Here is a 20,778-nt window from a genome sequence, read left to right as displayed (position 1 = left end):
TTTATAAAAAAAAAGATAATTAGTAGCAACTAAAGGCTTCTTTTTTTTTCAAGACAAAATCTCTCTCCACAACTATATTATATTATATAAATCAATATGAATAAATAAACTAAAAAATATTTATTTAAAAATATTTATGAGAAATATTTATCACTTTACATATGTAAATACATATATATATATATATATATATGGAATTGAACATAAAAAATATCATATAAAAGTAGGAATTGAAATTCTTACAATTAGATTTTCATAAGGCAATTGTTGTGGTTTCCGATACTTTTAAAATTCCAATAAAACCATGTTGGTCAAGAATATCATAATAAAGATGTAATTTAAAAACTCATAAGATTAATATAAATAAATGTGCTTATAGCAATTGTGGCAGCTAATAAGAAATGAGCCTACTAATTCGAGAATTTGAAGTTGTGTATTGTTCAATTAGTCAGTAATATGCGCTGTTCAATTAGTCAGTAATATGCGCTGTTCAATTAGTCAATAATATGTGCTATTCAATTAGTCAATAATATATGTTGTTCAATTAGTTAATAATACGTATTGTTCAATTAGTCAATTTAAGGCACTAAATAAATCTAAGAGTCCATATAATATATAAAATGTAAGTTTTTGAATTCTTTAATAGTCCTTTTTGACTGAGATCACAAGTGAGATTGGTTCATTGGATGCCGATTTTTGACTCTTTCTGGACATTATTTTGAAGCAATTCCATTGTATCATTCTCAACTCTTCATTTTTTCTTCATTAGTTACCTGCTTCACCACAACTCACCACTTAAGATCACATGAATTATATTGCTCTTTTAGTCTATCACAATTCCAAGCATTGGTTTGTTGGATGGAATTAAAACTCCAGTCTCCTTGTTGCAAAGTATTATTGATATACGACTACAGCTGATCCTTAAAACTAGAAAGATCTAAAAGTAGATGGTATGTTGGACGCTTCATTAGAATATCGCCACAACCCTACCATTGAAATATACATTAGGCACTTAAAATTTCTAAACGTGGCATTAGAACAATCTTAAAATTAGTTAATATAGCTCAATAACATAACGACTCTAAGGCACACTTCTTGTAGGAACCTCACCTTGCACCTAAGATTAATCAAGTCAAAAAAAATTTCAAAAAAACTAATACTAAATCAGGACTGTGATCAGCTGAAAAGCTAGTATTCGCCATTTATTTGAATCTCTTTCACCACCATTTCTTTTTCTTTTTCTTTCAAGTTCAATACATTCCCTGAAGGGATATTCGTATAACATGGATGGCGAATATGGATGAAATACATCCAAATGGAAGGATGAAAACAAACGGCAAGAGGAAATGGGAAGGCGGACGTGGCGGATGCCACATGTCGTCCACCTTGTCACCACAATCCAGGCCGCCAGTTCCAACTCATCCCCCGGCCCGGCCCGTCACGCCATAGCCACCAAACTCACCTCGCTCGTAAGGTCTCAACTTCCTTTGCTCGGTACTCGCCGTGGCTCGAATTCGGTTTGTTTGTTGAGAGGCACTTCAAACTATGATCCACGTGAATTTCTTTGGGTTCTTCTTTGTCTGTGTTATGCCTTTTTTTTTTTTTTTTTTTTTTTTTTTAACTTGTCTTTGAGCTTTTATTGAAATGTGTGGACCAGGAATTGCTTCGTTTAGTGCTGTAGAGTGTGTTGTCGCCATTGAAACTGAGTGGTTCATCCTTGGGTTTAGGAATTAGTGGATTGTTGGATCTCTTATTTTTTTCCAGCATCTATCGATGATTTATTTAATTCTGATTTTGCACAAATAGTTCCTAGCAGCTGATTATATTTGTGATTCGTTTTGAATGTTCATGCGAGGTCTTGTGCTGCCTTTCCTAGTGGTAAAGTATATGTGTATATATATATATATATATATATATATCTTTTTTCTTGCGATCGTATCTCTTAGTGTGGATGCAAGATTGAAGTAGCGGACGCAGGTGGACAAGAACTTTTGACGGGATGGAGAATTGGGAGGAGTCCGTCGTAGAACGGACCAGCTTTGGGCTTACGAAAGTTGCGGAAGTAGCTGTTTCTGTTTCCCCTTGGGAGTACGCGGTCTTGGCATTTGGCCTGATTTTGATGGTGTTTTATCGCAACATGGAGTTTCATTTCATCGAGGACTTATTGCGAGGATTTAGGGGCGAAATTCCCCTCCTTCATTATTGTTTGGAGTCCGAATTAGCTGAACACATACTACCACTGTGCAAAAATTTGAAAAGAAGGTGAATTAAGATACTAGCCGCCGCATATCTCAAGTGCCTCACATGTTCGGGATGGATATGCATGATTTGTATGAACTCAACTCTGGTTCAGCTGTTCTGATTTGCAAAACGGTCTGCGCTTATGTCTCGTTGAGAAAATTGCACCCGATTACATGTTAATTTTATGTGCTAGGTTCTGTGCAACACCATGGCTAAGTAGTCCGCATCTTCAAACTGCTTTTCTTCATTTCATAGGGAACCCGCCGCAGATCGAATACCATCGGTGAGTGTTGAAAATTACATGACGTGATTTCATAGCTGAAAGAGCTGATAATTGAACATTACTGAAGACATTGTGTATGAATGCCATTTAATGTAATGTGGTACTTTGGGGTTTTGGCAGGGAGCTGTTCATAACGCCAGATAAAGGAACTATAGCGCTGGACTGGGTCAAACCACTTCTGGGTATGACTTTCTGTAGATTTTCAAATATGAGTTGGGGAAGTCGGTCGCATCGTCTGATGGTATTACAATGAGCGATTGGGAAATTTGCATGCAGGTCAGAACGAGAATGGCATCGCTAGGGGTCGTACTATCAGAAAATCGGAAGAGTTACCAGTTGTCATCATCATCCCAGGTCTTACTAGTGAATCGAATGATCCGGTAATCACACCATGTATGAACATCTTAATTGTCAATGGTGATTATTTGATATTTGTATGCTATTGATTGCATCGTGATGGGAAGTTAATGTTCAAACGCAAAAGGTGAACTCGTTCAGAAAAGTTGTTATAAATATGTATGTGCCGTTTGCTTGGCGTATTAATTTGAAGGTGTGGCCAGTATGTGAAGCATATTGCATACAGTTCCGCCATGAAGGGCTGGAGGGCATTGATCGTAAATCATCGTGGACTTGGAGGTGTATCTATTACTGTAAGTTCATGCGTATTATACTGACAAACAGTCCAACTCGAGCTCTTTCTGCCCCAGCTAGACAGATTACATTACTCTTCCTCTGCATTTCCAATTTCTTGCGCGTGAATATTTGGATAAGAGTTTCGATTGAGGGAATTGTACTGCAATAAAGTAATTGAACTGGATCTTTTGTTGATTGTTTAGTCGGATCAGTTCTATAATGCGGGATGGACTGAAGATTTACGAAGAATCATCAACCACGTCTATTTGAAATATCCACAAGCACCTATTTTTACTATTGGCACAAGTATCGGTGCTAACATACTGGTAACTACATGGAGTTGTTTGTTAGTGCCATTGCTGTTGTAGTTCTTCGTCTTTCTTTTCATGAGAATCTTAGGCTTGGGATCTGGTCTCCTTGACGAGATTCTGAGTTCTAGTATGCTACAGAACTTACTGGCTAGGAGGGTTTTCGCAGGAGATGCTGATGAGTTTGATAGAAAAGATGATGCTGAAATAGTCAAGTAGTTTTAAAATTATTTACTGATGGTCATGTTTCTCCCTTTATTATGACGTTCGTTTGAAAAAGACTTTTTTTTATCATTGAATATCAAGTCTCAGTTTGGGTACTTTGATTTTCGGTCTTAGGAGTGGGCTTATTAGCTTAAACTGGTACTTGATGTTTGTTAGAGGTATAATTGTATCGAATGTTAAACTCCAGGTGAAGTATCTTGGGGAAGAAGGCACTTCTACTCCTGTTGGTGCTGCTGCAGCTGTTAATTGTCCTTGGGATCTTCTGGTGCGTTGTAAGGCCATATTCCATTCATTTCATATGTTAGACGCGGGACATCATTGGAATTCTTGGTTGATATTATAATGCCACTCATATGAAAGGTGAAAATTGTTTGAGAGCAATCTGATAATACTGACATTTTCTGTTCGTTGCAGATTTGCAACAGATTTCTGTTCAGGAAGGGCATTCAAAAACTTTATAACAGAGTGCTAGCTTTTTGTTTGATCAAGTATCTTGGAACGTAAGCACGTAAACCTAGTATTAATTTTTTTTCTTTATTCATTTATTTTGTGTCAAACATGGTGTTGAAGTTTAGGGTAGCTTGATTGCCATCCAAGTTGCTGCTTCCTCTTGTCTTGTCTACTTACATGAGAGAGAGAGAGAATTCTATTTTCTGGTTGTTTGTTTGTTTGTTTGTTTGTTTGTTTTTGTTTTTTTTTTTTTTTTTTTTTTTTTTTTTTTTTTTTTTTTTTTTTTTTGTCAATATTTGTTATCAATTAAGGCTCTGGCTGAATGTATGTGTTCTTGTCAGAGAACGATTTGTTTCATTTAGACTTGCTTAGTTGCTGATTTTGAGGTGGTCACACGTGAAGGCACCACCTTGCGATTGGTCAAATAGCAGAATGGAGAGATGTCATGAAGGTAAGTCTATTCATGCCTATACATGCTGTTTTATCAGCATCCCTCAAAAGTTGAATATCTATTATTACAAATGGATTTCATCAGACTTACCTGCTTAATCCCGAAAGGGTGTTCACCTTGATGCTCTTGTGATCTCGGTGACAAATTAAATCAGGTGCTATTTATTGTGCACCTTCAAGCATGTTCTGCGTATGCACGTTTGAAATATCATAAACATCGTCAATTTGTCTGATGATTGACTACATTCTCTTGAAGCCTTTTGTGTGGTGTGCCTCTTAATTGTTTTAGTATGGCCATTGAGCTGATTTTTTCCCCTTGATATTAATGTGTTGGTTACAGAGCAAGAGTATTTATGAAGTTGATCACCATTTTACCCGGCATACTGGGAAGTACGAGGTAATGACCCAGTTTTGCGTCGTCTAGGTGTATAATGATCATTTCGCAAGTTTTTGACTTCCATCTTCTGAGGTCGTAGTGCCTGGTTTTTCCAATAAATGTTTTACTGTTGTCGACTTCATGTCAGGGCGTTTTTTGAACTCTAAGACCTAATGCACCTTTCACTATTAACAGGCCACTCGTGAAATCAGATCTAACCATCTTACCTGTGATTTTGCTTCACACTGAAATTGTCGCACAGACTGTAGATACTTACTACCGGCGAACTTGTAGTGCCGATTATTTGACAAAGGTTGCAGTTCCTTTGCTCTGCTTTAGTGCTCTGGATGATCCCATTTGTACAAATGAAGCTATACCCTGGGATGAAGTCACGTGAGTACTACCCCTTCAAATGCATCTCTTTTATGGCTTCAATTTGAATTTATTGCAAAGCAATGGATGATGAAGTGATGAAGGAATCAACATGTATTAAGGGTGTATTAGACGCATCTCGAGGACAAGTTTTGGAGAGTATAGGAAAGAAATTGCATTTCTTAAACTAGCTCAAAAGTGCAAATCAGAGTTGTGATGTTCATCTAAACTTTCTTATTTCATCTTGGATCCTATGTTTTCGTCACCATCATCAATCAGGGCTTTCTATGTTTGCAGGGCGAATCCAAACGTGATTATGGTAGTTACAAGACATGGAAGCCATCTTGCATACTTTGAAGGTTTAACAGCTCGAACAATATGGTATTTATTTACTTGTGCTAGTTTTGTGGAGTAAGAAGTTGTAGGGTTTTTTTCTCGCCCCTATTCCAAGGTATTGCACATTATTTGCTCTTTCCTTCCCTGACTGATACACATGTATCTTGTGTAGGTGGGTGCGAGGTTTAACGGATTTCATGGCAGCTATGATATCCAGCAACCTCATGCATACACCACAGAAGGTAGGCGTTGAAAGCTACTTGTTGCGAGCTTTCGTAGCTCTTTTGTGACTGTTACCCTCATCTGGACTAACTGTCGCAACTACATTAATAGAGTTCGTTGTACTAGTTCCATGAGGCAGCCAAAAAACTTTACTGATGAGCAATCTGTCGGTCGTGACATAGCGCAGTTCTTACAGACACAAGGAGTGTCGATTTGTTTATCACGTGCAGACTAATAATTTTCATTTAATAGTTCAGATTTCAGGAACAGTCTTGGAAACCTATGAAGAATCAGATCTAAAGACACCTCACTTGAGTTCATCAAGCAGTGGCCAGGTGGCCTCAGAGGATCCACAGTTATCAAGCTTGGCCGTAACAGGTTTTAAATAACATTCACATACTGTTACAAGTTGATTGTTGTAAATGCAGCCAAGTGTCTGGTTTGAAATATCATGTTTCTGCTTTCTGATTATCGATAGAATATCACGTAGGCTCTTTACTGTATTTATGATTCTCTAAGAGATGAATTGTCACAGGTGGAGTCTCAGTATATGAGAGGAACGCAAAATATGAGAATGAGTTGGGTTCTGGAGATGAAGAAGATAATGCTCTTGCTACTGGGGAGGTTGAAACATCCGAAGTTTTACCGAATGAAGCGGCGGTCACTCTCACGTTCAAGAAAAAGTCAGAACTTACTGCTATGCAATCAGCGCTCTCGCAATTATTACCACAGGTTTGTCCTTCGTACCCTCTCTGGGTCGTCGTTTGTAGCTTTGTGATGAGTGCCTGCTCTGTGCTACCTGTTAAATAAATCCTTGGCTGTGCTAGTCGGGACCCTATTTTAAATGTTTTAGGTTATCGTGGAAATTGATCACAAATGTACGCTGCTAATGATGTTCTCAGTAAAATGGTATAAATGGTTTTCTTGTAATCCAGTACACGTTAGAGCGAAGTCCGCCTTTACTCGGTGAATGTTTAACCGACCCGCTTCTGTGATTATGGTTTGTTCAATTGACTAAAGCTTGATTGCAGCTACAGGCAAACCAACCAGCGACGATATCTTCTGAGCATTTGAATCTCACCAATGTCCAAGATGAAGATACTCCCATGAAAGGAGTAGAGTATACTGCGGCAGAGGCATTGATGGGCCAATTGAAGCTGTCAGCTGTTTTGACTTTCCAGATATCTCCGCATCAAAATTTTGAAGCGCCGGTTAAGTATCCAGTTGTATCTGCACTAAAACGCTGCGGAGAAAAGGCAAGAAACTTGGCATTGACTTGTAATTTTCACCAAAGATCTGGAGTGGATGATCAAGAGCCCTGCAGCAGTGCTTCGGGGAGGAACTTTACGGATCAACCACATGAGCAGGAAGTTGTCTCTCGAGGCAGTAATAAGCGGGTTCTGCAGGCTGGAAGTTGGAATTCGGAGCTTGCTCTGGTATCAGCTCAAAATAGAAGAAATCTTTGGCTCCTTATGTACTTAGCATTAGTCACTACATGCCCCTTGATTGGCTCAGCTTTTTTAATACGTTGGCGTGGAAAGCTGATGAATATGACGAAGGGCCTGCTTTAAAAAGTCCCATATTTGTTATGTGGCTATACTTGGGACAATATTTTGGTTAGTAGATAGGAAGCAGCTGCTGCATTGTGTATCAATAAGCCAGTTGCTCAGGTCAAGATGTCAGCATTCTTGGTCTGATACCAATGAATGAAATAGCAGCTGAAGTTGCAATTGGCGGCATGCTGTGTACAATCAGCGATTGTTGAAGGTGATAGCTAACTGTAATTTGAGTGGTGGAGGGGTTTTACCAACTCATAAGGTTGATAACGAACTTCTGAAATGATGAGTGTAGATTTGAAGGTTGAAGCCCGCTGCATTAGCCATGACAAGGATGTGTGCTTAGGTCTCTGGTTGTGGCAGTTCGAATTCCAGACGGATAGAACATAGCTCGTGGAGGATAAAAGCTTAAAATAACAGCAGCATCTTCTCAATCTTGAACAATACTGGCACTAGATTTGGGCATATAACGCAAAATGCTTGCCCTTTCTGATGCTCTGAAGGGTGTTTGGCCTCCAAATGGTGTTGGCAGTCCAAGGTTTTCTTCAGAAATATATGCATTAGGTCTCTGTTGTGCAGTTGTTTTAGTTCTGTGTACACAGTACGAAATTAGTATAATTTAGTGATTGTTTTGTTGCTCGGATTTTTTAGTAATGCTGAGATACTAGGTTAACTGATTGATTTCCAACTGAGCAGCCTGCGTGTTACGAGAGTTCAGAGGAACAAGAGTGGAGAAAACTACGTGGGCTTTTTCTGAATGTGAGCATATTTTTCTTTCTCATCTTGTTCCAATAATCTTCCTTTCGCAGCCTTCATCCTGTGGATCACTTCAACTTGCCACAAGTAGGATTGCCATTGCTTCTCGATCTTCTCTGTGGGAATCTGCTTTATGATTATCCAAATGTCACCCGGCTATATAGGTATACATCTCCCGACAATTGTACTGGTTCTGTACTAGTGACTTAAAGATTCATTTCATGAATACTTGATTGCAGAAAGTTCTACACAATACAGTAGTGTCTGAGGGAGTTGCCAAGTGCGAGATCATGGGTTTGAAGTACGGCATACTCGATTCTCACCACTTGTGTAGGAAAATAACAATGCGTCAGATTTAAGTTACCTGGCCTTTTTCTAGCTTCACATACGCATCGTCAACACTGTACTGAGCTGTTGTTCTTTCTTGTTTCATTCCTATGGATACAGCCTGCGAGTTTCAACATCCGACCTATCAGTTACATCTTGAAATGTGTGTTTCCATCCTTTTCCTAACCGATCAACTATACTATGGTGCACCTTTGTCTCAAGCCTTATCACACGTTTATGTGGTTTTCATTTCGTTTTTCTCAATAATACTTTGTAGTGGACAAAAAATAGGTATCATTCTTCACAATCATACAACATGCTAGGTATACACTGCTCCTGTGCTGTAAGATTCCAGAGGCGGCACTGACGCTGTGTTGTCATGTATAATATATCTTGATCATGCTACAGAACTAGTGGTTTGATGGCCGTTACCTGGACAAGCGACAGTTCAGAAACAGCTGCCATAATCTGACGGGATACTTTTGTTAACTCGCGGACGTATTTATTGAATTGGAAACCTATTTTCTGGCTTTCGGGTCGCGCTAAGGCTACCTTTCGCATCAAATCATCTGCAAGCACCGTCACCTGAAGGCAACACGACAAGCAAAGAATTGGACACACTTGAATGCTCAAGAACCGGACTCAAACATGTGCGCGTACTCATGTCGCCCTGGGCTCCATACAAACTTTGTTACACATTTTCCACCATGGTTTACTCGTGCTGTAGATGCTTTAACCTAAAGGCTGGTAAAAAGAACCTCCTGCAGGATGATGTCTTTCTCATACGCCTGGTCTTCTTTTGCGGACAAGAATTCTTCCACGGCCTGGGCCTTTTGAGTGAGCTCTTGGAAGTTGTAATCCCTCCCAGGAAGTACTCGCCATCTGTTCAGGTTTTCAGGATTCTCCACCAGCTCGGAGAGCTGAACTACCATTGTAGTAGCTTCCGTCATCTGTGTCACACAGTCCAAACTTACTACCTGAAAATACATTCAGCGAACCTAATTTATACGTTAACAAGGACCATCCTCGGTTTTTTCTGACGGGAGCTGGTCATGTCGTTCTAAGGTAATAAAACCAAGATTTATTTGCGGAATGCGAGACATTACAAAGAGTTTGGTTAAGGGTAACCTGGTCTTTAAGACTGGCTAGTTCTCGGTAGATAGATGTAGGATCTGGAGCGATTTTTTGTTCCATGATGATGGCTTTGTGCATTAAATTGCACTCTCGCCTTAACACTTTGACCTCATCCTTGCGTTTCAACAGCTCTACCTCTGAACTATCCAGAAGCTCCACCTGAAAGCACACCAAGAGAAAATATCTTACAGGGGAGCAGCAAGCAAGGTGCAGGACCTCATCTCTCAACCTGTCCGCTGCAGTGAGTGCTAGGAGGCGAGTTCTGTTATAGAACCTGGACGTTGCTCTTTTCGTATAGGATACATAGCTCGTCGTTACGATCAATGAGCATTATGCCGACTTTGTTTCGATCTTGCACAGTGGTCTTGTAAATTTTCCTTGCTCTTATCATATCTCTCTCAACCTTGCTGATCCTCTCTTGCAGTGTGGTCATCTCTGCTGCAAGCTCTTCAGCAATGGCCTGGTCATTGAAGGCCCATGCATTTAATCACATCAATTTAGAAATCCACTATTCAGTCATTTGCAGGTCTCCCTAAGAGAAAAGTGTATCGGATATTGTGCAGAGCAAGGACCTTCTTGTCCTTAAGGACGCCGACACACTTGGCAGTTGCTTCTGCTATGATGATGTGTTCTTTGATGCTGGCTGCGTTTCCTTTACGCAATTTCGCAAGCACATTCACCCTGTATGTCACCTTATCTTGGAACTGTTCCACTTCCTTTGTTAACTTCACGATCTTATCTTTCATTTCAAGTATTGTTATTGCACTGGCCTGATTCAGACAAAGTCCAAAGATTTTATGAGCAGCTCTAAGGACAATGGGTGGATCAATCAATAAGTAAACTGTAAAATTTATCAAGAGGGTCACAATGGTTCAACACATTTACAGACCGTGACGAGATTGGCGAATTTGTTGCGTTGGCTACGCATTACACCGTTAAGAGCAAGAGCGTCGTTGTGTTCCTTTATAACCTCCACCAGTCTTTTTTCAAAATTTTCTTTGAAGTTTTTAACAAAATCTATCTTGGAAAGTGTCTCCCTCCATTGCGAATGCTGTTGAACATCACAATCCAATCTGTTCAAAAATCCAAATTGAAGCTCTTCACAGGATTATGAGATTCAGGGATAGAACTCAAGAATCGAGAAGAAATACGCAGATTGTAATGACGAAGAATGCGCTAGGGCTGTGAATCACCTTGGCAGCTGCAGTCCGAGCTAAGCGTTCCCGAACATTAGAGAGTTCGGAAATCCTTCCAGTGTTCTTCCTATCTTCTTTTCCCAACCCATGTATCTTTACCTCCAACTCATCCACCTAGCCCATTGAAGTGTAACCAGTTACTACACAAACCGGCAACACGTTACAGAAGCAAACTATTAGGGAGCTGGGGATGGACGAGGAGGTCTTCTGTATGGATTGCGGAGATTATCCAGGAATCAATACCGTCTCCGCATTTCCTTTGACGATGCGGATCAATTCTTTGGCCTTCTCATCTGTGGCGCTGGACAATTCCAGAATCTCGTTGACTTCCCTTTTGATCTCCACCAGCTTCACTTCCCACGTTTGTAAGAGTGCTCCTACAGCTTCTAACTGTAATGCATGACAGGACATGCGGTCATCGGTTGTCAGTGAATGTGTGAATTAACTGAAGCATCTTTGCCACCGTAATATTAAGGGCTTTATGAGTAATTAATGGTACCTCACGAGAGACTCCATCCCTCTCTTGCGTGAGCACAGGTATCTGAACCCGAAGCTTATTAATCAAATCCTCCCTGTTTTTAAGCGAGATGAGAGCTCTATCTCTTTCTTTCGCTGAATTAGATTGTTTGTCGTGTTGATGCTTCAGCTCATGTAATTTGGCCATCAGTTGCATGTCCAATTGTACCTGTCCGACCATCACGTTGATTCCTCAGAGAAGGAACGACTGTTATTCACAATTCTATTTGTGCGCAGGAGGTTTTATAGAGATTGGCATGGGTGATGAGTTGAATCTTCTCAGCTCTTGAATGCTTATAGCCTGGAGTGCAACGGTGGTTTTCTTAATATGGTGAATGTGCAATAAACAAGAGCTCCGGAAAGGTGGTCATTTACCCGGTCCCCAAGCGATTCATCAACCTGTTGACCGATGGTATGAATCTCCTTTTCAATGTCAGCAATAATGCGTTCCTACGGAGATCAGTTCTTAACACAACTTATTCAGCAATATGGATATGCACCAACATTTGCGGTGATTTTTTTGTACTGAAGATGATATTGTCCTTAGTAACGAACACTGCAGTTTTTCTTATCAAACGAGTATGGACCATGCTAAAACAGCGTACCCAGCAGAAAAACACTCACCATGCATGAGCTAAGGTGTACAGTGAGAAACTATAATGTGTTGTCACATAGATGGTTTGAATCTCATGCTGATTCCCTAACATGTCAAGTTTGCTTGCACCGTTATTATCCAATTATAGTTGTGCCAGTTACGGCTGAGCTTTTCATACAGGAATGGATAAAACTGATGTGTTTCGCTGAAATACGAAAAAAAATCTTTCGTCGTACCTTGAACGGTCAGCATTGTAGTGAACAAGTAAAAGAATTAGTGACATGGATAGTACCTTGTCCTCAGTCTGAGCCTTAATCTTATCACAGGCCGCCATCAATCCTGGAAGCTCTTCACTTCTGTGTTTCAGCGTCTGATTTATGCTTACGTCTGCTGCTTCCAATTCTCTGACCTGACTAAGTGATGTCAACGTCTCAATTTGCAACATCTTAAGCATTTAAAGTGATCTCTTGAGCACAAATGTGTTAGCATGTAAGGTCAATGTCTATGTGCAGTATTCTAGTTGAAAGATCAGGACAACAGGATTGTACCTTTCCATCCCATTTGACGTTTTGTGCTTTAACAGAAATGAGCGCACTTAGCAGGATATCGCACTGCAGATTCAATAAGAGCCCCACATTGATATAGAGCAGAGGCAATTAATCCAAATCGAATAGCAAAACGTGTCTTAAATTGCGACGTTCTATGCTAGGACTATATGAAGTTTCTATGCATAGTTAAGAGGTGATAATGTAATTTACCTGCCTTACTAGCTTCTCTGGCAGTCCATATAGACTCTCCAATTTGTTCACAGCATCCGATTTCGTGATGTGAAGCAATCTGACCTCTTCAATTAGTTCTTTTTGTCGGGCCTCTGCGTCCTCTCTCTGCCAGGAATACAGTAAACTCAGCTCCACCTTAGGTGGTGGATTTTCTCACGCGGCGCACTTCAAGAGGTAATTCTTGCAGAATTTTTGAGAGCTTTCAGTACCGTCCAGAGAGGGGGAATCAGCTATTGAATGTTTGAGATAGGGTTGCATAAATTACATGAGTGAGCGCACCTCCTTTTTAGCTTGTCCCTGCTTGACGATATTCTCCACGGTCTGATCTTGTGCGGCTTTTATCTCCAACTGCAGACCCCCCCCTTTCTTAGTCTACACACTACATCTGCTTAAACCCAGTGATTGACCCTATATGAACCTCGCTATAATTCAAGCTGGATATCTTTTTATTTTGTTTATCATTCCTGATTTCCCTTGAGCGAACAATGGTCATAACAACCACATTCTTATCTAAAAACTGGGCGCAAGGTAAGAGAATCCACGACACGACGCAGGTCACAAACATGAAAATGATACCGAAGAACTGGGGTTCAGTATGTCATGCACACACAGAGGACTAACTTTCATACGTTCCAGGAGTGGAGTCATGGCCACGAAGAAGTCGAATTCGATCTGGTGCACTTTCTTCTTGTAGTCATCCCGCATCCGCTGTATCTCCATAGACTCCAGCATCAGGAGCTGCTCCTTCTCTCTGGACGTATAAGATGTGCGATGCTCAATGAATAGATTCATGCTGGGGAAGGATGAACTCCTCGGTATCACTCATGCTGATGTTCTGGGGAATTCTTTCAGGATTGTAATAATCCTTTGTGTCTAGACAGCAAACAAAGGTGAACACTGAGAATTGAGAAACCAACAAGGAATGAATTCAACTACTTGGCAACCGCGGCTTCGCTCTCGGCTCGCTCCGCATCCTCCTTAACCAACTGCACTGTTACTCCGTCTTCTTGGCCCTGCTTTGTCATCCTTGCCAGGTCTGTCTTGGCTCTCTGCCACACCAAGTTGCAATTCCCATGAGATCCCCCCTACATTTCTTACTTCCCTGGAGTATTTGAACTTCTACTACTGCTATTGTTACATCACTATCATTTCAACTTATGTTAGCAAGATGGAATTGTGAAGTACGAAGCTCAAAATCCTAGCAGTGCCAACCCCGCGCGAATCTCTGCGGAATGATGCAATATTCTCGACCTATCATCCAGCCTAATACTGTACTTGGTGAAGAAGTTGGCAACCATTGTCAGAAAAGTCAAGAATCAGAGTATTCCAAGAGCGGAGAAAAATATTTTGACCTTAAGCTGTTCTTCCAACTCCCCAATGTCAGCATTTAACTTTCTCTCGTCCTTTAGTTTTTTTGCGAGAGCTTTGCGAAGATCTTCGAATCTGCACAAATGGATAGATAACTTGCTTCAAGACCATCATGAAGTATGGACGTGTCCGACATTCGTGAACACAATTTGCTGCATCATAATGTGTGTAAGACGGATTTATTTCATTTCAAATTTTGTTGACTCACTTTGATTGGACATACTCGGCGCGGTCTTTTTTGATCTGATTGGAGCCTACAAGCTGCTGTAAGCCTTGGAAAGCCTCAATTTTCATAGGATCCAACTTTACATAGACATGAGGGTCTACGATATCCCGTGCTGGTGCCGCCATGAGGGTAGCTTTCAATGGAATGCACTCTGCTTCAAGAGGGCAGTCTACAGAGATCTTCTAATTTGCAGACTTGTAGTCGTAAGCTCTAATTTCTAATGACCCCCTGATAATGAAGATGTCTACTTAGCTCACTATATTCATGTCCCGCGGATCTGCTCTCAATGGCTGACAAACAGACAACGTAACGGTTTCTACTTTGACGGCTCAAAGAGGCAGGAAAATGGCTCGTGCTGCAGACAATCAAAGACGTGGACTGGATACAATTTTCAGAGAAATTGAGAATGTCAACCGACCAAACACTGAATCCCTCTTCCATCCAGAAAAATGGGAAACCTGCCGACTTCGACACAAACCTCAGAGAGATTCACACAAACACATATTACCATGGCTACAAGTACGATTAACGTGTTTGCACTGTCTGAAGTTTAAAAAATCTAAGGAACCGCATGCCACAAAATTAGACTGTTCAAAACAGGGCCCGAGTGGATTCCGTGGTTTCACGAACGATTCGAGAGTTATCTTGTGCTACTGTCTATCAAGCCCCATTAGCACTGACGTCTCGGCAAAACAGCCACTCATCGCATTTGAAAGCGGATAACATTCTGGCGCGGCTACTTTAGCGGAATTACTGAAGTGCTTTTCACTTGAGTAGGAATGCCAGGGATTACCAGCGTCGGCCGAAGGGGATGAAGGGCCCTCGGCAGCATTTAACTACTTTCCCACTCTCTTGCAGCGCTTGGCGAACTCTGCTCCTGAACTCACTTGTTTATCTTCACGTATCAAGGTTCTTAAAGAGGGTCAATTTCTAACTAGAAGGATTGGGATGCGAACAGGTAGATGTGAAGAGGTATACTACCCAGTTAGTCATAAGACCATTGCCAACACAGTAAGTTAATGGATTCGCATCCGTCCCACTACGTCCTCGCCATAAGTGCAATCATCCAGTCTACCTCCAACATCAACACCATTGTTAGCCGACAATTTCTGATGTTTGATAACAGAATCCAATCGCCTGGTGGTAGTTGACCTAACAGTTGAAATCCGCGATTCACATCCTTCAAACGTGGTAATCTAGAGCAAGCTAGCGTATGCCATCCCATACCACGACTACTACCGATTAAGTACACCGCTTGAGGTGAAAGATGTGTCCATCTTCAGAGAGTACGCACTGTCAACCAAGAGATGATGCATAAAGGATCCTGAGTTCACACATATTCTCGTAATAGCAAGTAAATAGAAAGATGAAACAGAGGAACCATTTCCAGGTCCTGCACAAAACGAATATGCAAGAGGACATTGCAAACGCACGATATGAAATATTAAAATACCCATTTTATTGACCAAAGATAAATGAATGAATCTCAGCAGAGTTGACCCCCGACTGAACAAATCAAAAGAACCTACTACCTATGAAGGATGAGTCACCCAGTCACATTAAAACGCCAGAACAAGCACTCCTACGGCAGCCACGCAAAGCGCAAGTGAGAATCTGATCGCCGAAGCTCCGGAAGAAGGAGGAGAGGGACCAGGAGAGGTCGCACCCGATGAAGGGCTGCCGGACGCCGCAGGAGGGACGGCGCCACCAGAAGAGGGTCCAGACGCAGCTGGGGGAGTGCTGGGCTTGGGACCAGACACTGGGCCGGCGGGAGGGGTGAACATGGTGGGAGGAACCGCAGGCAGAGGAGGCAGAGTAGGAGGCAGAGAAGGCAAGGGCGGTGTAGCCAAAGCTGGGCAGGTCGCAGCGTCGATGGCAACGTTGCACTCCTTCGCCAGCCCCAAGGCCCTGGTCCGATTCACCTGTGGTTGCGTATCTAGCTGGCTCACGGACGCGCACAAGCAAATGGGGTTGTTGGTGTTGAGGGTAATGAGAGACTGGCAGCACGGAGCACCAGGCGCGGCGACAGAGCCTGTCACGTATGCATAGCAAGGGATTAAGGTTTGCACTGCAGCAGTGCAGTCCGGCTGGGTCTGCGCAGCCACAGCGGTGAATAGCATCGCCGCGACCACTATCGCGACACACATCTTGGGCGCCATATCGATCCGCACAGAACTCAACCACGCCACGAGGACTCTCAACTAGCAAGATGTGCAGTCTGTGGAACTGATCTGGTGTGTGAGAAACAAGGTTCTGCAGAGAAGTGGGGATGCGGCGAAAGCGCTGCACACAGCGGGGAAGCTGCTGCGTGCATTTATGCATTGCGCGCGGGGCTGGCCTTCAAACCCCGCGGCGCGGGTGCCGCAGCACCTCCCTCGCCGCTTGTGTCTCCCGCCACGACATTTTCAGTTGCATTCCCAGTTTAATTTGGATGCAAAAAAATTGGTTTTTGAAAATGAATACTATCACATTTCTATTAATTGGCAGTAATATCTAATTTTCATTTTGTCATTTTTACTTTTCTATATGTCCTTGGTTCGGTTCTAATCGGTCACAACGACTTCTTTGGGGTACTGTTAGAGGTGTCAGCAGGGTGTTGTTTTGTAGTTTTTAATATTACTCGGTTTTAATTTTGCGGTTGATTCTTGATTTGAAGTACCATGATGTTGCATTTACTTTAAAATTTCCATTCTAAGGTGGATGTAATGTTGAAAAGTTGCTATCTGGTATTTTGCTAACTTTTATAACTTGAATGTATGATTGGTTTTTATTGTGCAGTTTGATAGGAGTTATTATTGTTATTTTGGTACGATTACTTAATTAGTGAGAATCTGTACTTTGATAGCATAATTTCTGCAATTTCTAAGAGTATGAAATCAATGGTACATATATATGTAATAACTAATTCAAGTTTGCATAAATTAAATTATTTTACGGATATCTTGATAATTATTACTGTGTCAAAAATATAAATCCTTGGAACATTGACGATATATGTTTATATAACATACTGTGTGTGAAACTTATGTCATGTTTTAACAAATATCTTTCTTATGCTTATTATTTTATTTTCACTGCAATAAATTGAACAAGCAGACTCATTCTACCGAGTTGATTGAAAAAAAAGAAGTAAAAAGCAGTTGACAAAAAAAACATTTTAATCAAAGTTCAAATATTCACGTATAGCAAAAATAACAGAAAATGAAGAAATTGGTCAAAAAAACATTAAATTCCCTAGTAGAAATAACAATTTATACATCCAGTGTTGATTTTTACATGTTTGATAAGCAAAGTCAAATGAAACGACTGGCAATAATAATCAATGTCCAGACTCCGCTTGTTTTGAAATCTAGCTTGTACACTATTGATTTGAAGGTCTTGACTAGGTCTATAGAGACCATTCGTCGTATCTCTGTAGCTTAAAGCAATGATATAGTTACTGTCTAGACTGCCTAGTATCCAGCAATGTGTGTTGGAGAACACCACTATTTTACCCAAACCCGCTATGGAGCCTACACCAGAAATGTTCATTCTTTGCACAAGGAAATATGGAGAATTTTATCAGGACACAATGAGGAATGCATGGAAGACACTTGGATTCATGAACTGGACCCACTACCAATAAATGTCATGCTTGAAACAATAATGACAATCTTAGAATTATTCTCCACACACATATTTTTTAAGTGTACCCAAAAGCGGTAGTTCTGGGGACGAAGAGGTGTGGTGGGTCTAAACTACTCTCGATATCTCAATTTGAATTCATATTATATATATATATATATATATATATATAAATTATTTTATTCAAGTTGACACACACCCTTACCTACCTCGATGTTTCATGGCTGATATGAACTAGTCGTGGTGTAGGTTTTGCTGTTTTACACGTGGAATTGGATCATTTTCTGGTGCTTGCCAGGAAATCAGCACAAGGATTAACCGACTCAAACGAGGCCCAAGAGTTTCGAAACTTGCCACATGGACGAAACTGCAACCAACAGTGCCAAGGAACTGTCGGCAAGAGTGCCAGCTGATCGATAATGCTCAGAAAATTCACAAACGCGGGGGTAAATTCCTAAAGGAAATGAAGCAGAAGTTGCTTGTTCGAGCACCTGAGCTGCGGTCACGCACACCAGGCTGTCCATGCTCTCCTTTTCCATCGGATGAGGATTCGCAACCAAGCCTTAGCTTTCCATCCCCGTTGCGTTACCACGACCGAGACCGCGAGCTCGGCAATCAGCAACGAGCAGGTAATGTTAGTGCGTCAGAGTAAGAGATGAGCGGCATCCCCGGCACCGCTGGCAGATCCACGTGTGCCCAGCCAAGGAAACCGCGCGAGGGCAGTGGGGGCAGCGAACTAGCACAAAAAACGGATGCCATCACCATTAACTGCATCTGCAGGCACAGGGGGGCGGGCCATCACGGCCTTGCAAACGACCTCGCTCACGCAATCGGAAATATCCTATTCCCCATGAATTTGACTGCAATGCATGTCTGCATGCTTGGATTCGAGGCTCCTACGCATTGGAATCCGGAGCCGTGCTGTGGGCGAGTAGGTTCGGCCCATTCCAAGTTGAAGAATCAGGTAGTGGAAGAAGGACGATGCTTCGGCAGGGGGCTGGGGATTGTGGTAACCAGGGGAGGGGGGAGGAAGCCATGGCAGACCATGCTCTGATGCTTCGACCTTCCGTGGCCTGCTGAGGCACTGGACTGTGGGCTGTTGTTGTCGTTGTCGTTGCGGTGCGTGGAAATCTATATGATGTTAAAATAATTCTTGAATCTAATAGTTTTTAATTGATTAATTAATTATTCATTTATTTATTTTAACATTACTTCAGATTGATTGTCCTTTCTAGAAGAAACATATTAAGAATTCATTTAATTTTTGATGTGACTTAGATTATATATATACACACACACATGCACAACATATTGCAATTTATTTACTCTTGTTCATATACAAACATAGTGACAACTCTATTGCAAATGAATAATATAATTTATACTATCCAATTTTTTTATGGATAGAAAGAATGTTGTAATATAAGCTTATATTACTTTTGCTAACTATTCACTTATCTTTTGTTGTTAAAGTTTGTATTATTTAAGCATTTAGAATACAAATATTTATAATAATACAAAATTTAAATTCATAACAACTTTTATTTGTTTTGTTTTTGTTTTTTGTTTTTTTATTTTATAGAAAGGTGTTTTACATTGGTGTGTTTTGGGATTTTGATTTGGTGTTATTTCTTCATAGATGAGTTGAATGCATGGTGATTAAAAATAATTACTCTAAAATGAATTTGAAATTTAATTTGATTTAGAACCTCAAATATTTTTTTAAGACTTTATTATTGCATTTGATTCAAAGATTTTATATTTATTACAACAAATCAAAAAACTATAACCTATTCTTAAATATAATCTTTTTTGACATTCAATAGCTAAAATTGTCATTCTTCTAAGCATGGCAGAAAAAGTCACACACTAATCTTAAAATTATTAATTTTTAAATGTTGATGCATCACATTATCTAAATCAATAGAAAATCTCAAAAACCAATTGAATTATATTATTTCTTTTATTTATGTAGAATATTAGATAATATTTTTATTTTTTTTCTTTTTTATTAGTATTTTTTGAATGTATCATGTGATTGTTGAAGTAAGTAAGTAAAAGTAGAATAAGTTACATAATAAAAGATATTACCTTAGGTGAGTTGCTAATGGTCAAAGAATTATATAGAAAGAATATTCTATGGATATAGGACGAGATCAAGGACCAAGAGTCAAAATCAAGAGGATAAAGTATGAACTAGGGAATATCCAAAGACTAAGTAAGAATAATTAGTATTTGGCATAGGATACCCTTAAGGTTAGTAAGATACTAAAAGATCCAAGGACCAAAAGATATCCTCGAGATACGTTAGATGCAAAAGGATCTTAGGACCTATGATCATGTATATAAAAATCAAAGAGTGGAAATTGTCTTATAGGATAGCAACCACAACTTATAAGTATTGAATGTTGGAAGTGAGAGACATCTTACTTCATACTTTCTTTGTATGCAACCTTGCTAATGCTATGTGTTGTGACTTCAAAGTTCTATTTTTTCAATAGGTTATGGGCCCACTCACTTTTAGTTGTGAGTTTTAAAGTTCTTTGAAGTCTTTGTTTTTATGAGGAGTAGATCTTATGGTTGTTGCTGATATTAGAATTTGGTATCTTCCAAATCTCTTTTTGCATCTAGTTATTGATATAGTTTTTGCTCTTACTTGTTGTTAAGTGCATTCATGGTCTTGGAGATTGTTATACATTTTAGAATGTTGTTTTAGAATACTAGTGGTGTGTTTCTTTGTTGACCTACCTCGTTGATATACTAACATTGAACTTTCATGTGTTTAAGTTCTTAATAGATCTTCTT

The 20,778-nt window shown here is 40.3% G+C and overlaps 4 protein-coding genes across 8 annotated transcripts; 2 read left to right on the top strand and 2 right to left on the bottom strand.

Annotated features, from left to right (window-relative positions):
- Positions 1-1,393: 1,393 nt before the first annotated feature.
- LOC112288355 (uncharacterized) lies at positions 1,394-8,140 on the top strand. Its single transcript, XM_090254190.1, has 17 exons — positions 1,394-1,494; positions 1,978-2,262; positions 2,435-2,524; positions 2,645-2,706; positions 2,801-2,904; positions 3,085-3,174; positions 3,361-3,483; positions 3,878-3,955; positions 4,105-4,190; positions 4,543-4,591; positions 4,931-4,987; positions 5,229-5,359; positions 5,636-5,719; positions 5,847-5,916; positions 6,154-6,274; positions 6,432-6,628; positions 6,928-8,140. The coding sequence occupies exons 2-17, from the start codon at positions 2,000-2,002 to the stop codon at positions 7,465-7,467; spliced, it is 2,145 nt and encodes a 714-aa protein (XP_090110316.1). The 5' UTR covers positions 1,394-1,494; positions 1,978-1,999; the 3' UTR covers positions 7,468-8,140.
- Positions 7,790-15,252, bottom strand: LOC112288353 (uncharacterized). Of its 2 annotated transcripts, none has more exons than XM_073537073.2 (21): positions 15,143-15,252; positions 14,108-14,198; positions 13,692-13,804; positions 13,377-13,506; positions 13,035-13,103; positions 12,735-12,860; positions 12,525-12,587; positions 12,269-12,385; positions 11,757-11,831; positions 11,365-11,550; positions 11,109-11,255; positions 10,863-10,979; positions 10,559-10,720; positions 10,242-10,439; positions 9,944-10,129; positions 9,664-9,828; positions 9,294-9,485; positions 8,968-9,120; positions 8,573-8,656; positions 8,195-8,334; positions 7,790-8,042 (listed from the first exon to the last, which is right to left on the bottom strand). In XM_073537073.2, the coding sequence occupies exons 3-21, from the start codon at positions 13,778-13,780 to the stop codon at positions 7,883-7,885; spliced, it is 2,559 nt and encodes an 852-aa protein (XP_073393174.1). In that variant the 5' UTR covers positions 13,781-13,804; positions 14,108-14,198; positions 15,143-15,252; the 3' UTR covers positions 7,790-7,882. The 2 variants fall into 2 exon arrangements, with proteins under 2 accessions (XP_073393174.1, XP_024388238.2); XM_024532470.3 differs by lacking the exon at positions 15,143-15,252 and adding an exon at positions 14,332-14,474.
- A 534-nt stretch (positions 15,253-15,786) lies between these two features.
- Positions 15,787-16,626, bottom strand: LOC112288356 (non-specific lipid transfer protein GPI-anchored 9). The gene has a single exon (XM_024532473.3). The coding sequence runs from the start codon at positions 16,506-16,508 to the stop codon at positions 15,909-15,911; it is 600 nt and encodes a 199-aa protein (XP_024388241.1). The 5' UTR covers positions 16,509-16,626; the 3' UTR covers positions 15,787-15,908.
- A 114-nt stretch (positions 16,627-16,740) lies between these two features.
- On the top strand, positions 16,741-19,426 carry LOC141045900 (uncharacterized). Of its 4 annotated transcripts, none has more exons than XM_090254191.1 (3): positions 16,741-17,172; positions 17,446-18,070; positions 18,272-19,426. In XM_090254191.1, the coding sequence occupies exon 3, from the start codon at positions 18,629-18,631 to the stop codon at positions 19,025-19,027; it is 399 nt and encodes a 132-aa protein (XP_090110317.1). In that variant the 5' UTR covers positions 16,741-17,172; positions 17,446-18,070; positions 18,272-18,628; the 3' UTR covers positions 19,028-19,426. The 4 variants fall into 4 exon arrangements, with proteins under 4 accessions (XP_090110317.1, XP_090110318.1, XP_073393175.1 ...); XM_090254192.1 differs by having other exon boundaries at positions 18,223-19,426; XM_073537074.2 differs by having other exon boundaries at positions 17,446-18,075.
- Positions 19,427-20,778: the final 1,352 nt, after the last annotated feature.

Source organism: Physcomitrium patens, chromosome 11 (assembly GCF_059467195.1).
Source record: "Physcomitrium patens ecotype Gransden chromosome 11, ASM5946719v1, whole genome shotgun sequence".
Classification (NCBI taxonomy): Eukaryota; Viridiplantae; Streptophyta; class Bryopsida; order Funariales; family Funariaceae; genus Physcomitrium; species Physcomitrium patens.
Note: the sequence above shows the minus strand (reverse complement) of the source record. Positions and strands in the feature narration are given on the sequence as shown.